The following is a 14,816-nucleotide window of genomic DNA, read 5'->3' on the forward strand; positions in this document are numbered from 1 at the left end:
TTAGGCCAGTGCTTCCCGGGGGTCCTTCTCCATCTACGCTGTGATTGTTGCTTATTTGGGGAGCGTGTGAAACCAGGCGTGGCATTTGGGGGTGGTCCCTCAGATGGACGTGTCCCAGCGCCGCCTGCCCCTGCTCCGAGCCTCCTCCGGGGCCTTGACAGGCCGCCCTCACCGCACCGCGGGTCGCGCAGGTGCCATCTCTTGGGACGGTTCAGCCCCGCTGGTCGCTCTCTTTCCTCACAGGGGCCGCAGCTGCCGCTGTCGCGGGTTTACAGCGCGCCTTCCTTCCCGGTTTAAAGAGGTTCCGAAGTGCTTTCTCGGCTGGCTGCTGCATTTCCTCTTCCCCACACACGTGGGAGCCCCTGGCCCTGTTCCATCAACCTTCCCCGGGGCCAGCGCCTTAGGCGGGTCCCCCCAGCACGGGCATGGGTCAGGGAACGGGGTGCAGGCATTTCTTTGGGATGTGATTCCATCAGGCAGAAGTGGGGGTGGGGGTTGGAAGATGCAGCTACGGGGGGTCGTCGCGCCTGTCAAATTGGAACTAACTGTGTTTTCGATTCTGGACCTTCCGTGGAGCCGCTGAGCTCCCTCCTCTGGGCCTCGTCGCCTTTCTCTGATGACGGGCGCTGCGGGCGTCCTGTCCCAGGCTGACGTCCAGCGTCTCTGGGGAGGTTCTGTCTCAGGAACCGGGTGAACAGGGCTCACCTCCCCTGCAGCCCTGGGGAAAGCCGGGCAGGGTGCACGGCCAGAGTTTTCCCTGGGAAGACAGGGTGCCTGGTGTCGGTCCTCCGCGTCCCTCCCCCGCAGGCCGAGGTCTGCGCCGCGAAGCCCGCCCGCTGACCTTCTGCGGCTCTGGACCAAGCCCGGAGGGGGCGAGGAATTGCCTGACTCCACGGCCGCAGACCTGGACGGTCCAGGACAAGGTGGCAGGGGGCACCTCCAGATGGCCCCCCACCGCTGTGCCCTCGGGCCGCCAGCGCTCTGCTCTAGAGCAGTCCTGCCTCTGAGAGGCCCGGTTCCCACCCGATGCCCCGGCCCCCTGCCGCCGACACTTCCTTCCTGGCAGATAGGTTTTTTTGGGGGGGGCGCATCCGCAACATATGGCATTTCCCAGACCAGGGATCAGACTAGAGCCACTGAAAAGACAATGCTGTGTCCTTAATCTGCGGTACTGCAAGGGAACTCCTCAGCAAGGGTTTTCCTTAACCTGCGGTGCCGCAGGGGAACTCCTCAGCAAGGGTTTTTAAAACTTAGATGTTGGACTCCAATGCCGGGACTTGGATGTGGGGCTTGGGGCTCAGGATGGAGAGGGGAAAGCCTTGTATTTTTCTCAATGAGATTTTGTTTTTTTTTTTTTTTGTCTGTTCTAGGGCTGCACCCGTGATATATGGAGGTTCCCAGGCTAGGGGCCTAATTGGAGCTGTAGCCGCAGGCCTACACCACAGCCACAGCAACGCAGGATCCGAGCCGCGTCTGCAATCTACACCACAGCTCACGGCAACGCCGGATCCTTAACCCACTGAGCAAGGCCAGGGATGGAACCCGCAATCTCATGGTTCCTGGTTGGATTCGTTAACCACTGCGCCACGACGGGAACTCCTCCATCAGTTCTTTTAGACACAATTTACATAAAATAAAATGTGCTGCAGAGCTTCAGCAAGCGGTTGCCGTTGTGGTGGACGGCAGCTAAGGGTGCTCATGTTGGCGATTTGTGTCTTCTCCCTTTTTCTTGACCAGACAAGCTCGGGGTTTAGCTTATTTCCACTTTCAAAAGGCCAGGTCTTGGGTTCATTTTCCCTGCTGTTATTCTGTTTTTTATCCCTTTGATTTGTTTTTTAGTGTTTCCGTCCTTCGGCTTACCTTGGGTTTTATTTGCTCTTTTTCAGTTCCTTCAGGCAGAAAATTAGACCACTGTTTTGAGTCCTTTCCCATCTTCTCATGTAAACATGAAATGCTATGCATTTCCCCATGAGTACTGCTTTAACTGCTTTCCACACGTGCTGCTGCGTTGTGTGTTCCTTCTCCTCCATTTCTACTTCACCTTCCTGGTCCGTTCTCATTTGACCAGTAGCTTGTTTAGAATTGTGCTGTTTAATACCGATTATTCGTGTGATTTTCCAGGTATCTTTCTGTTATTGAATCCTAGTTTAATACCATTGTGTCCAACACATATTTTTTTATAACTTCAACTCTTTGAGGTTATTTCACTGAGAAATTCATTTTTTGAAATTCATTGACCCAGAATATAGTCAATTTTGGTGCATCTTCTGCCTGAACCTAAAAGAATGCTTATCCTGCTGATGTTAGGGGAGTGGTTTGTAAATGTCAGTTATCAAGTTGATCAACAGTATTGTTCAAATCTGCATGCTTAATATTACTCAATCTACTTGTTCTGTCAATTGTTGAGAAAGTATCGATATCTCCAACCATAGTTTTGGATTTGCTGATTCTTCCTTGTAGGTCTATGTTTGCTTTATGTTTTTTGAAGCTTTGTTATTATGTGCGTAGACACTTAGGATTGTTATCTGTTCTTGACTAATTAACCCCTCTTGCTTAAACAACCCCTCATTATACTTGTTAATAGTTAGTCATCAAAATTCTACCTTGGGAGTTCCTGTCGTGGCTCAGCAGAAACGAATCTGACTATTAACCAAGAGGATGCAGGTTCAATCCCCGGCCTCGCTCAGTGGGTTAAGGATCCAGCGTTGCTGTGAGCTGTGGTGTAGGTTGCAGATGCAGCTCTGATTTGACCCCTAGCCTAGGAACTGCCATATGCCACAGGTGCGGCCCTGAGTGAAAAAAAAAGTCTACTTTGACCAAGATCAATAAAAGCACTGCACTTTCTTTTGATTAGTTTCATGATGCATCTTCTCTCCTTTAAGGTGTAACTAAACCGGGTTCTTGGAGACAGCAAATACTTGAGTTTTGCTTTTTTAATACAATCTGACAATCTCTGCTATTTGATTGGGGTGCTTGGACCATAGAGTGTGACTGTGGATAGGACTGAGTTTAAAGCGTTCCCGCTGTGGCTCAGCAGGTTAAGACCCTGACTAGTATCCATGAGTGTGTGGGTTTGATCCCTGGCCTTGCACAGCGGGTTAAGGATCTGGCATTGCTGAAAGCTGTGGTGTGGGCCTGGGACCTCTAGCCCGGGAACTTCCATATGTCACAGGTGTGGCCCTAAAAAGGAAAGGGTGGGTTTAAATTTACGGTCTTGTTCGTTATTTCTTATTATAAATACATTTGCTCTTGCCCCTCTTGTAGTTTTATCTAACTTCTAAATTAACTGGATATTTTAACATTCCGTATTTCCTCCATCATTGGCTTATTACATATATCTTTCTGCTCCGTGTTCTTAGTGGTTGGTCTAGTGTTTATGGTGTGAAACTGCGACACTGCCGTCCGCCTTCAAACGCTCGTTACCGGGTCAGGATTGGAGGAGACCCTCAGGAGGGCAGGCTCCCCACCCCGTGCTGCTGTGGGCACACCCGACAGACCTACAGGGGTCCTAAACACCGTGAGATGTTGCTACCACTTTTCTTTAACACTCACCGTTCGAAGGATCTTTAAGTGAAGGGGAATGTCTTTCGTTTAAAGTTACTGTTTCTGGCTCTCTTCCTCTCTGTGTAATCTGTGTTTCCATCTGAATTTTCCTAGCTTTGAGACAGTCTTGTCTCCCAGCTTGATTTTCAAAAGACATGTTCACTGAACAGAGACTTCTCGGTTGGCGGTTCTGCCCAGAACTTTGGAGAGGTCTCGTCGGCCTCCGCCCTGCATGGTTAGCCGTTATTCTTCCTTTTCCTCTTTATGAGGAAGGCATTTTTTCCCTCTGTGGCTAAGAGACTTTCTCTTTATCGGATCTTTAGCAATTTGGTAATGATGTACTGTTGTGTAGTCTTCTGCTTGTTTCTCCTGATTAGACTCCTTCGTCTTCCTGGATTTGTGGGCTTATTGGTTTCATCCAACATGGAAACACCCAGGTCGTTACTTCGTCAGCGATCGTTCTCTTCCCCGCTCTTCCCGGGACTGCAGTGCCACTCGCTGCAATGCTGGCTATTGTCCCACAGCTCACTGCGTTCCATCGTTTGCTTTTGTTTTTCGATCTTTTTATCTTTATTTGAGCTCCATTTGCCCTAGACATTCCGTTTGGGTTTTCCACAAGGTTTAATGAGGTGCAATTTGCCTAAAGTAAAACTCTTACTTTTAGTGTAGGATTTTATTTATTTATTTTATTCTTGCCACACACGTGGCATTTGGAAGCTCCTGGGCCAGGGATCAAACCCATGCTGCCAGATCCTTAAGTCGCTGTGCCACAAGGGCACTCCTTCTGAGTTTTATAAGCAGATACAGTCATGAAATCATCACTGTAATCAAACTATAGAATAATCCCATCACCCCAAACATTCTTTCACGTCGCTAACCATGCCCCTACATTTTGAATAACCATGGCATCTTGTGCCAAAATTCCTGCTGGGGTTTTCATTGCACTGCGCCGAGGCTGAAGACCAACTGGATGAAAGTGACAACACGAAGTCTTCTCGTCTCAGTATTTTATTAGTTTATTCCCCAACAGTGCCTTGGCTTTAAGTATACAGAATGTGTCTCATTTTGTTACATTGCTATTTGAACAGCATCATGCTTTTGGTGCTATTATTATAAATAGCATTTAAGTCTCAGTTTCTATTTGTTCATGGCTCGTAAACAGGGATACAAACCTCTCACTCAATGGATAATTGAGAAAATATGAAATGTTTCTAGTAGGTTGTGGCCATTGTGAAGACAAAGCCCAGTTTAAGAAGCTTATTTAATGACCTGAACAAGGGGTTTGCACACTCTTTCTGCAAATATGGCCAAAACAAGAAGTATTTCAAGTTTTTGAAGCCACACCGTCTTTGATGCAGCCCCTCAGCCATTACTCTGGCTGCTGTAGCAGGTGTAACAGTACATAAGAGGCTTGGCTGCTTTCCAGTAAAACTCCTTTTTCAAAAATGTGTGGCAGGCTGCATGTGGCTGCTGGAGGCTAATTCGCGGCCTCCTGACCAAAACTGATTTTTCTGTGGTGCTGCATGCACTCCTGGGGCTGTAAGTGCCTGTCCACCTGGGTATCAGGAAGTTGGTGAGTATAAGATTTAGTTGGCGCATGGTCTGACCTTAGATCAGGAGAAAAGAATGGTTCAAAAATTCATCAGGATGGAGTTCCCGTCGTGGCACAGTGGAAATGAATCCGACTAGGAACCATGAGGTTGCAGGTTCGGTCCCTGGCCTCGATCAGTGGGTTGAGGATCCCTCATTGCTGTGAGCTGTGGTGTAGGTCAAAGATACAGCTCAGATCTGCTGTTGCTGTGGTGTCAGCTGGCAGCAACAGCTCCTATTAGACCCCTAGCCTGGGAACCTCCATATGCTGCGAGTGTGGCCCTAGGAAAGATAAAAAAAAAAAAAAAATTCATCAGGCAGGAACCCTGGGATAGGTGACCCCAGAACACTGCATGTCAGTGGCTGCAGGTCACATCTGCAGAGTTCAGGACAGCGGTTTCACTGATTTAGTTCACAACCACTGCCATGCACCCGTGTACACACACACACACACACACCCTGCATACAGCAGTACACACAAGCAAGCATATGCACAAACCACACCCGTGCATGCATGGTCACATGTGTGCACGCATACTTTTCAAGTCTCAGACTCAGGATGACCAACAGTTGATACCCAAGACACCTTTATATACGTATAAACAAGTTACATTTCCCTGGACTTAAGGATTGCTGTCTAGGCCTCCCCTGCTCACCCCCACGGGAACGTTGAGAACCCGAGTCTGAACCCAGATGGGCACCTTAGTGGGCTGAGCACAGGGACAGGGAGCTATCCGCACCGTTCTGTGGTGGCATAAAGCCAGCTTCCCCTTCACCCGTGTTCTGTCCCCGCCTGCCCAGGCGCAAACGAAATTGCAAGGAGGTAAGAAGGAGCCGTTCCCAGGTGGGGCTCTAGGTCGGCTGGATCTGGAGCTACAAGGCGATGAGACACCAGCTAGAGTCCGAAACCCAAAGGCCAGCGGTTCCGAGACCTGAGTTTCCCCTTGACTTTCCTTTCGATGCGGCAACGCCATCTCCCACGTGCACGTGTTTCCCAGGCCTTGGCTACATCTGTCTCTGCTTGTGCTTCGGGTTGGTCTTGCAGTAGATAAACCACCGTCCGCGTCTCTTCACGAGGTAGCAGTCCCTGCAGCGCTTCTTGAGGACGCCCTTGGTCTTGAAGCCCAGGGCCGGCTGCGGGCCCAGCAGCGGGCGCGCAGAGAGGAGGGCGGCCGCGGGGCTGGGCTGCGCACCGACTGCAAGGGCGGCGCGCGGGGGTCCGGCTGCGAACGCGGAGAGCGGGCGACCGCCTAGGTGCAACAGGGGGCCTACGGCAGAAAGCACTGTCCTTAGGAAGGCCGTGGCCATGTCGTGGCTGGATCTACGGGTGAAAGAAGAAAACTTAGAGCTGCTAGTGGTTTCTGCCCCCGCCACTGAAACTTCCTTCCCCGCGTCCCTGCGCTCCGGACACAGGCCGCGCGGGTCGGGCTTGGTAACCAAAGTGCTCCGCCGGGAGAGCATGAGCGCGGCGAGCGGCACCGGGCCCCTGCCCGATGCTGAGACCCCCGCCCGGCTGCCCGGGCTACAGGAGTCCCGCGCCGACGAGACCCTGGAGCGGCCGGGCCAAGGGGTTGGGGGCAGAGGGCACGAGGTCGAAGACAGTACCCGGCCCGCAGGGATCAGCCCCGGTACGGCCCCTTCTCACCGCGGTGACCTCCGCCCCCGGAAACTGAGGCCAGGGATCCCCGGGACGTCTCCTTCCGGGGGTCCAGAGCCCTTCTGTGTGCCCTGCCCCCAGGCCCTGGGGATCCCTGTATTCCCCACCTGGAAATTAGGTGCGGGGGCCCGCGGCTGCGCGCCTTGCCAGCCTCTGCGCCTGCGCTCTAGGCCGCGCTTGCGCAGTGGGAACGGAGACGCCGCCATCCGGAGTGTCCGCCAGGAAGGAAGATGGCGGCAGTCAGGCGGCTGCCCGTGGGGGGGCTGGGCTTAGAGGCGGAGCCGGGCTTAGAGGCGGAGCCACGCGAGTGCGGGGGCGAAGGGCGTCAGGTTCCGCCCCAGCAGGCTGCTTTACCCGTGCTTGGCCCTCTATTTCCCGGACCAGTCTTAACCTCCTCTGGGCTCTCTGCCCAGATAGCTTCCGACCCTGTAGGCCACTGGGTGTCTGAGATTACAGGGGCGCTTCCTTCGAGGGAGGGGGTGTACTCGTGAAGGGATGCAAAAATGGGAATGAAAGGTATCTGGAATGAAAAAGAAGTCACAAGCAATGACTTAAAAAAAACAGACTTTAAAATACCCCCAAACTGATAAATACCAACTTCAAAACAAAATCTGGAAAAACCCTAGCTTGTATTAGGTGGACTTCCTGGGAGAAATGTAGAGAGACTCAGGGAAACACGTGGAGCCAGGCTCTGGTCCTGACTTAACTTTTTTTCTGCAGCATTATGAAAACTCAGAGAAAAGTTGAAAGACATTTATAGCGAACACCCACATACCCACTGCGAGGATTCCACAAGTGAACTTGCTACGCCTGCCTTTCTGGAACATGTCTGTGTGGACACATCTACTTTCCATGAACAGGAACGGGAGCTGCAGACGGGGGTCCATCTGTGTGCCACACCGGCACCGCAGCACGCTTTGGCCTCTGTCCGGGAGAGCTTGGGCCTGCCTCTGAGCACCGTCTGTGGACACCCCTCCGTTCCAGGAGGTTTTCTGGGCACTGTTGCCTCTCATCCCCTCCTTAGCTTCTTCACCTCCCTGGAGTCCAGGTTGTGGGTGAGACTGCGCCCCAGCTCTGGGATTGCCCCTGCGCCTACTGGCTGGCCGTGTGAGCTGACCCTTTGGACAGGTCTTATGTACGGGCGGTTTGGAGGAAGCCATGAGGAGCCGGGAGAGAAGCAGGGCCGGAATGCAGGCCGAGGTCCCGCACAGCGGGCCTTTCCGGGTTTACTTGTATGGGGGAGTGCCATCGAAAGCGTTTTACTGGTACTTCTATTGGGCTTTGATGCAGGAACCCGAAAACATCCTATTCTGGCGGCAACATGACGCAGTTCCAGGATCCTCCCTAAGCAGAGACCCTTCTCCAACATTCACCAAAACTCGATCTGTAACCCTCATGATTATCCATTACCATCGCAAGTCCGCACTGCATCTTCCGTTTCCCTCCTCCCCTGCCCCTGGTAAGTGGAGCAGCCGTTAAGTGTTAAGCTTGCCTATTTTCCCGCCTTATCCCTGCTGGGCCCCAGCCACGCCCTACACCTGCCGGCCGCATCGGCCCGACCGCACCGCGCATGCGCGCTTCCCAGGGCGCACTACAGCGCGGCCGAACCCGCCCAGCGGAAGCCGTGCGCGTGCGTCGGCGCTCGGCGTGACGGCGCGCGGGGTCAAAGGTCAGCCCCTCAAAGATGGCGGCGGTGACCTTCCTCCGGCTGCTGGGTCGGAGCGGCGCGGGGGTGCGGAACCTGCCCGGAGGCTTCAGGTGCTTCGGGGTGCGGACCTCGCCGACCGGGGAGAAGGTTACGCACACCGGCCAGGTAACCGCGGTAGCGCGGAGAGCGCCCATTTCGGGGCGCCTCGGTGGGCGGGGCCCCTCCCAGGCCCCAGGTCCCGCAGTCCAGAAACCCAAGGCCCCTGGTTTCCTTGGCCTGGCCCCTCCGTGCCCCAGGTCCAGTGCCCAGCGTCCCGCACCCCCTGCTCCCCCGGCCGGGCCTCTAGGTCCCCCTAGTCCAGTGCTCGCGGTCTGGTCTCCCAGACCCCGCTCCCCTTGTTCCACGGGCCGGCACCCGAGTCCTACGATCCAGACCCCACGGGCCCCAGCCTCAGCCACTGCCGTCTCCGGCAGCTCGGGGGTTACAGTGGGGAGGCCTCTGCTGCGGTCAGAAACTACCAACTTCTAATGTTTGTGCCATATTGAGCACTAGGAGGGGCTGCTGTAGTCTGTCTCTTGTGGTCTGCAAAACAGAAACGGCGTCAGACTGTAATCCTAAGCCGAAAGAGGAGAGAGTAGTTACCTTTGTTGTTAAACATCCCCGAGCAGGTGCAGAGGGGAAGGAAGCTCTGGGTCCCCTTCTGAGGTAGAAGGTCCCGTGACCCTCACCTGGCCGGCCCTCTCTTGCTTCCACCCCACCTGGCCAGGTCCGGTTCCGGGGGCTGCTTGCAGTCCTCTTAGGAACCGAAGTGACGGGTGTGCTGGTGAACTGCCTAAACGTTAGGAAAACACTTTTCTGGTTATGTTCATGATGGACGTACAGCTCACACCCCTGGTCTTTTTCTTTCCAGGCCTATGACGATGGAGACTACAGACGAGTTCGGTTTACAGATCGTCAGAAGGAGGTAGGTGAAAGGCGTGAAGAGAGGTAAGCTTTCGTACAGCTTCTTATACACCCAAGAAGAGGTGAGAGTTAAATGTGTAAAATTTAACTAAATTCCCCTGAAATCGTGAGCACTACAGAGTCTCTCGAATTCTGTGTTGCCTCTAAATGCGTATCTAGTTCTGTTTTTTTCCCCGCCCCTGAAATATGTAACATGACGTTCTGTGAGTACAGTGCTGTTCTACGTGTAAATGGGAGTGAACTTTATTCCTTTATACTCCTGAGACCCTCAGATTAAAGTAAGTCACCTCAACTTTTTAAAATTACTCTCTCATCCACCTTTCGGGGTATGTTTTCTGTGGGTCACACCACAGAGACGAGGCTGGTTCTTTCAGGGACTTGGGCTGACAAGCTGAAGGTGGCCCATGGGTGGGTCTTCCCTGCGTGGGCCTGAAACACCAGTGTGACTGCTGGACACAGGACCCTTCTGCCTCAGCGGGCCTGCCCTCTCCCCCTTCCCGCAGCCTCCCTCCACCCCTCGCCCGCAGTGGCTGGACTCACTCCTCCCCTTCAGCAGCCTCTTGATTCGCGTCACCCTCAGCTGTCCCTGAATTGTTTCTCCCCTCTCCTCTGATCTCAGTGTCTGGTTCCTGCTTCCGTTCCCTCGTGGGCCATGTCTTGGGGCCGGGTGGTAGGTGAAGTTTGGTGCCCTGGACCAGAGCAGTTCCAGCAGATGGGTCCCAGAGCCCTGGGGTCAACCCTGGCCTGCCCCCCCGCCCCCAGTCTCAGCCTGTCACAAACTCCTGTCTGTTGGGAGTTCTCCTGTGGCTTCTGGCTTCTGATCGCCCTTGCAGGGGACAGCAGGGGAGAACTCCACACCCAACCAGAGGTATCGAGTCAGAGTTCCCGAAGCCGGTGACTGTGACTAGAGGAGGCAGTGTTGGGGGGTCGCCTCGCTGTCACTGTCAGCTCACCCTAGTCCTGAGCTGGCTGCAGCCTCTGTCCCCGCTCAGGAGCGCAGTTCAGGCTTTGCTTCCTTTGGGAGGGTGTGGACACCAGAGACAGGTTTAGCCGAGGAGGCTCAGGGTCCCTGCTGTGCAGCCGCTGGTGGCCTGTGAGCGTGCTCCAGGCTGAGACTTCTCCCTTCTGCACGGTCACCCCAAAGCGCCCCGCAAACCCTGGCAGAGCCCAGCTGAGTTACTGATGTTACTGTAAACAATCCCTGTGGTTCTAAACAGCTGAACTGGGGCCGTGGAACATGGGTCAGTCATTTGGGTTATTTCTTTCTGCACTAGTGTTGATAATTTATGGAATCATATTTTATCTTATTTTTAGTGATTTCACCCCATTTCGACATAAAGGAATAAGTTTTCTTTAGAAACTACTACTTCCAAGAATGATTTTTTTTAAGCTTACAAATTTAAATCTAAATGTCTGCGCAAATCAGAGATCGAGAGGAAGATGAGAGGTCGGGTTTGGGTTTTTCTGCGAGTGACGGGTGCAGGACTGCTTTTTACCCAGGGAGGGCGTGTGTGTGATGCGTGTGTGCGCATGTGCGTGTAGGAAGCTTCTGCACACTTTCCTCCTAAGCCCCAGGACGGCTTTGCTCCCTGTACTTCCCCGGGAGAGGGCGGCGCGTGCCCGGGGGACCTGAGCAGCCACCTGGATGCGGAGGCTGGGCGTGTGGCGGCCACTGTCCTGGGCCCCCTGGTACCTCATGTGCCAGGAACGCGATGCTGATCTCAGGGTTGGCGTTGGGGGTCGCCCTGGAGCTGAGGCGCGGATGACAGGCTGGGGTGGCCTGAGATGGCCTCTGGCAGCAGGCGGCCCTGGGGCCCAGGAGCTGGTCGTCGTGGCTGTGGGGCCACGTTTGTCACGTGGGTGGACACCTTGGGGTCTTTGCAGGCATGGACAGCAGCGGGGACAGCGCTGCGCTTCCTTGCTCCCGGCTCCCTCTCTGGCAATAGAAATCTAAGAGGAAGCTCTAGGAAGGCATCCTCCCTGGCTGACTAAGCTTTCTAAGACCAGGACGTCTCCCTTGGTCAGGCGGGCATCCTCTGCGGCCGTGGCCGAGTGGAGCTGTGCCCTGGATGGGCTCTTTCTAGGCTCAAGCGCTGCTGAAAGTAGGCGCCTCCCCACTTGGCAAGTGAGGTCTTTGACTCCTTCTCTTCTTGCCGGGCGGGCCTCCCCGGGTGAGGGTGGGATGCGGGCCGGCAGGGTGGGAGCCGCATGGCCCGTCCTTAGGCCCAGCGCTTGTCACTGCTGTCACCGGTGGTGCCAGGGTCACTCAGGAGCCCAGCGCCTCCTCCCTCAGGCAGTTTCCACTGCGGCATCTGCGTGCCTGGACGGCTGCCTGGGGAGGAGGTGGCCCGCTGACAGTAGCTGTCCTGTGACTGCCCCCCGACCCTTGGCCTCCGGTGGGGGTGGCCTGCCTGGTGCGGTCTTGCTCTTTTCGCAGGGGAGGGTCACAGTGTGGAGGAGGGGCCAGCAGGTGGGAGCCGGGGGCCCAGACGCAGAGCCTGCTGCCCAGGGCACCCTGCAGGTGGCTTGAAAAGGAGAAGCCTGGGCGGGGGACGCTGCTGGGCCTGCTTCAGGGGATGGTGTGCCGCGGGGACTGCAGGGCACACCGGGGGCTGTGTGGCCCTGTCAACCTGCCCACCTGTTCAGCGGCGGCCCCATGTTTCATTTCTGTCCCCTCGGTGCTCACGCGGGGGGCCCCCCGGCTTGTCTTCTGTCCACTTTGCAAACTGGCCACAGTAGAGCATCGGGGTGGGAGTAGCTACCAGGTGGGGTGTTTGAATTGCTGCTCTAAAAAGCCACGCTGGCTGGCATGGGTTAGGCTCCACGGGCGTCAGCCAGGCACTCCACGCACACTCCGCATGCTGCCAGCCCCCCGCCTGGTGTCCTGCGGTCTGACGCTGGCTGGCACCCCATCCAGAAGGTGTTGTGACTGCAGCCGCAGCATCACACCTGAAATTACAGTGATTCTTGTAAGTAGCGAGGCAGTGGCACTCGCTTTTGATTGCGGCGTGTTCAAAGGCTTTATGGCCTGTTCCGCTCAGAGTCCAAGTGAGTTCCGTGTGTCGCAGGGATGCCTCACTGACCCGTAGGTCCCCGCAGATGTGCGCACCCCCCTGCCCGCACTCTCCCCACTGCGCTCGTTCAGGCCCGTCCTTTCTTGGGGCCTTGGCGGCACCCCTGCTTTGGTGCCCTGCTGGGGTTGGATCGAGCGGCTCCATCGGATCGGTTCTGTGTCTGTGAAGAGCTGCTTACCCAGCGTGTGTGGCGGTTCTGGTTCTGGCCGTGTGGGTGAGCATCTCCGGTGCAGCCGCGCCAGCCAGAGGCCCGTCACCTCTTTGCTTCCGAGCCGAGGCGCTGCCTGAAGGGAGCAGCCCCCCAGGAAAGAGAACGGCTTCCTTTCCTTCCTTCACCAGTTTGAAAACGCTGCGTCGATCCCTCCAGCAGGGAAGTCAGTGGATTTCAAAATGTCTTTGTGTGGCCGCGTGGTCTCAGGCCCCCAAGTTCCCACATCCCCGTCCCCACATGGAGCTGCCTTCCTGCTCCAGGGTTGTCTGTCCCTTGTCACAGCGTGGCTTGGTCCCCCGTAGTGTAGTGGTGGATTGGGGGGGGGGAGGTGCCGCAGGGGGGCGGGCAGGATGTGAACAGCCCTGCGTCCAGGTAAAGACAGCTGAGAATTTTCTGTACGGTTGTAACCTTGCACCTTTTCTCTAAGTTTGAAATTATATACGTGTATTTAATTATCTGTCTCGAAGATCTCCAGTGAGAGTTACGTGAATACAGGACATGCCTCTGTCTGGAGAGCGTGCCTGTCTGCGGGGGCGCGGTCTGCATGGATTGCAATCCTGCGAGTCTCTGCAGGCTCCCCGTTCCTCCCGTTCCTCCCGTTCCTCCCGTTCCTCCCGTTCCTCCCGTTCCTCCCGTTCCTCCCATTCCTCCCGTTCCAGGTGAATGAGAACTTTGCCATCGATCTCATCGCAGAGCAGCCAGTGAGCGAAGTCGGGAGCCGAGTGATATCGTGCGACGGTGGCGGGGGTGCCCTCGGCCACCCGAGAGTGTACATAAACCTGGTAATGTGACCTGGGAGCCCACCGCAGACACAGGCCGGGCTGAGCAGGGGCCGTCTCCGGGCACCTTTGCGTCGGGGACGTGGGTGGGCCGCCCTGCTCTTCGCCTTCCCGGGACACGTGGGCGGCTGGATTTCCTCCAGAACCATCGCACCGTTGACCTGCGTGGTTGACAGAGGCGCCCACAGCGCTTTTGGGAAGGGGAACAGCTCCTGGGCCGCTCGAGCAGAGCGGGCGCCCTGGACGAGGCTCGGGCGTGCGCCGCGTCGGGGCAGGAAGGGGGTCGGCAGCACCCGCGGGGCCCTCCTGCTGTGTGTGGGCCGCACCCCTCCCGCCCTTCCAGCCGCTGCCCAGGCTCAGCCCACCTTGCGGGCCGGGCGGGCGGATGGGCACCGGTCCCCAGGTTCCAGGGCAAGGAGGCCTGGGTCAGGGAGGGGCTGGCCGGGCCCAGCGGCTCCGGCACAGCTACGTCTCGCGTCCGGCCGTGACCCCAGAGCTGCGTCGGCGGGCGCCCTGGTGGGCGTGTGTGTCAGGCCCGCGTCGAGACTGAGGTAGGTGGGAAATGGGGGGCCTTTCCTCTTGAATTTTTCAGGACAAGGAAACGAAGACGGGGACGTGCGGCTACTGCGGCCTGCAGTTCCGGCAGCCCCACCACTAGGGGCGCGCGCGAGCGAGTCGGGGCCGCTCCCCAATCAAGGCTGTTGAACCCGGGCGGCCGCAGGCTCCTTTCTCCCAGCGCAGGACCTCGCTGCCAGGGCTGCCAGAGGCATCGGTGGGCACCGCCCACCCACACCGGACTGCACCCTGCAGGGCCCCCCCCCTCGGGCACGTGACTACTGGGGACGGGGCTCCCCATGCAGGCGACCTCTGGGGGCCGGGGGGCGGGCGGGCGCGGAAGGGGGCCGCGGCTGGTCCAAGGGCTCCGGCCGTCGCTCCTTCCTTCTGCTCGGCGGCCGCGGTGCAGTGTCCTGAGCCTCCAGACGTCGAGTATCTATCAGCAGGTGTTCACAGAACAGGGGCTGAGTTAAGCGCCATCTGTGTTTAATAGTCTTGATTATGATGTATTACAACAAAAATAAAAATAAAACTGAGGGAAGAGAAGGAGGCCTGGTGGGCCGCTGGGGATCCCGGGAGGGGAGAGGGTGGCGGAGGCGGGGGAGGCGGTCCTTCCGCTGGTGAAGAGAGTTCCTGAGCAGCAGGCAGCCTGCAGACCCCAAGAGCACGAGTGCTCAGCAACACCGGGGAGAAGGGACACAACTAGGTGCTTTCTGACTGTAAAAGATGAGTCGATGGTAACAGAGGAGCTGTCGGAAGGGTGCCCGGCCTGTCACCTGCTGTCCTGGGAGCTGCA

At 56.4% G+C, this 14,816-nt stretch overlaps 2 protein-coding genes across 2 annotated transcripts; one reads left to right on the forward strand and one right to left on the reverse strand.

Annotated features, from left to right (window-relative positions):
- Positions 1-5,703: 5,703 nt before the first annotated feature.
- Positions 5,704-6,996, reverse strand: MRPL36 (mitochondrial ribosomal protein L36). The gene is made up of 2 exons (XM_047799080.1): positions 6,779-6,996; positions 5,704-6,454 (listed from the first exon to the last, which is right to left on the reverse strand). The coding sequence occupies exons 1-2, from the start codon at positions 6,994-6,996 to the stop codon at positions 6,139-6,141; spliced, it is 534 nt and encodes a 177-aa protein (XP_047655036.1). The 3' UTR covers positions 5,704-6,138.
- Positions 6,997-8,438: 1,442 nt separating this feature from the next.
- On the forward strand, positions 8,439-14,566 carry NDUFS6 (NADH:ubiquinone oxidoreductase subunit S6). The gene is made up of 4 exons (XM_047761417.1): positions 8,439-8,603; positions 9,349-9,402; positions 13,346-13,468; positions 14,058-14,566. The coding sequence occupies exons 1-4, from the start codon at positions 8,475-8,477 to the stop codon at positions 14,121-14,123; spliced, it is 372 nt and encodes a 123-aa protein (XP_047617373.1). The 5' UTR covers positions 8,439-8,474; the 3' UTR covers positions 14,124-14,566.
- The last annotated feature ends 250 nt before the right edge of the window (positions 14,567-14,816 follow it).

This window comes from Phacochoerus africanus, chromosome 1 (assembly GCF_016906955.1).
Source record: "Phacochoerus africanus isolate WHEZ1 chromosome 1, ROS_Pafr_v1, whole genome shotgun sequence".
Lineage (NCBI taxonomy): Eukaryota > Metazoa > Chordata > Mammalia > Artiodactyla > Suidae > Phacochoerus > Phacochoerus africanus.

Bases quoted from the DNA above. Each gene is read 5' to 3' on its own strand.
- MRPL36 (XM_047799080.1), bottom strand. From the start codon at position 6,996: ATGGCGGCGTCTCCGTTCCCACTGCGCAAGCGCGGCCTAGAGCGCAGG. The intron at 6,455-6,778 runs GTGAGAAGGGGC...TTTCACCCGTAG, and splicing joins CGGGGGCGGAGGTCACCGCG to ATCCAGCCACGACATGGCCA.
- NDUFS6 (XM_047761417.1), top strand. From the start codon at position 8,475: ATGGCGGCGGTGACCTTCCTCCGGCTGCTGGGTCGGAGCGGCGCGGGG. The intron at 9,403-13,345 runs GTAGGTGAAAGG...CTCCCGTTCCAG, and splicing joins TTACAGATCGTCAGAAGGAG to GTGAATGAGAACTTTGCCAT. The intron at 13,469-14,057 runs GTAATGTGACCT...TGAATTTTTCAG, and splicing joins CGAGAGTGTACATAAACCTG to GACAAGGAAACGAAGACGGG.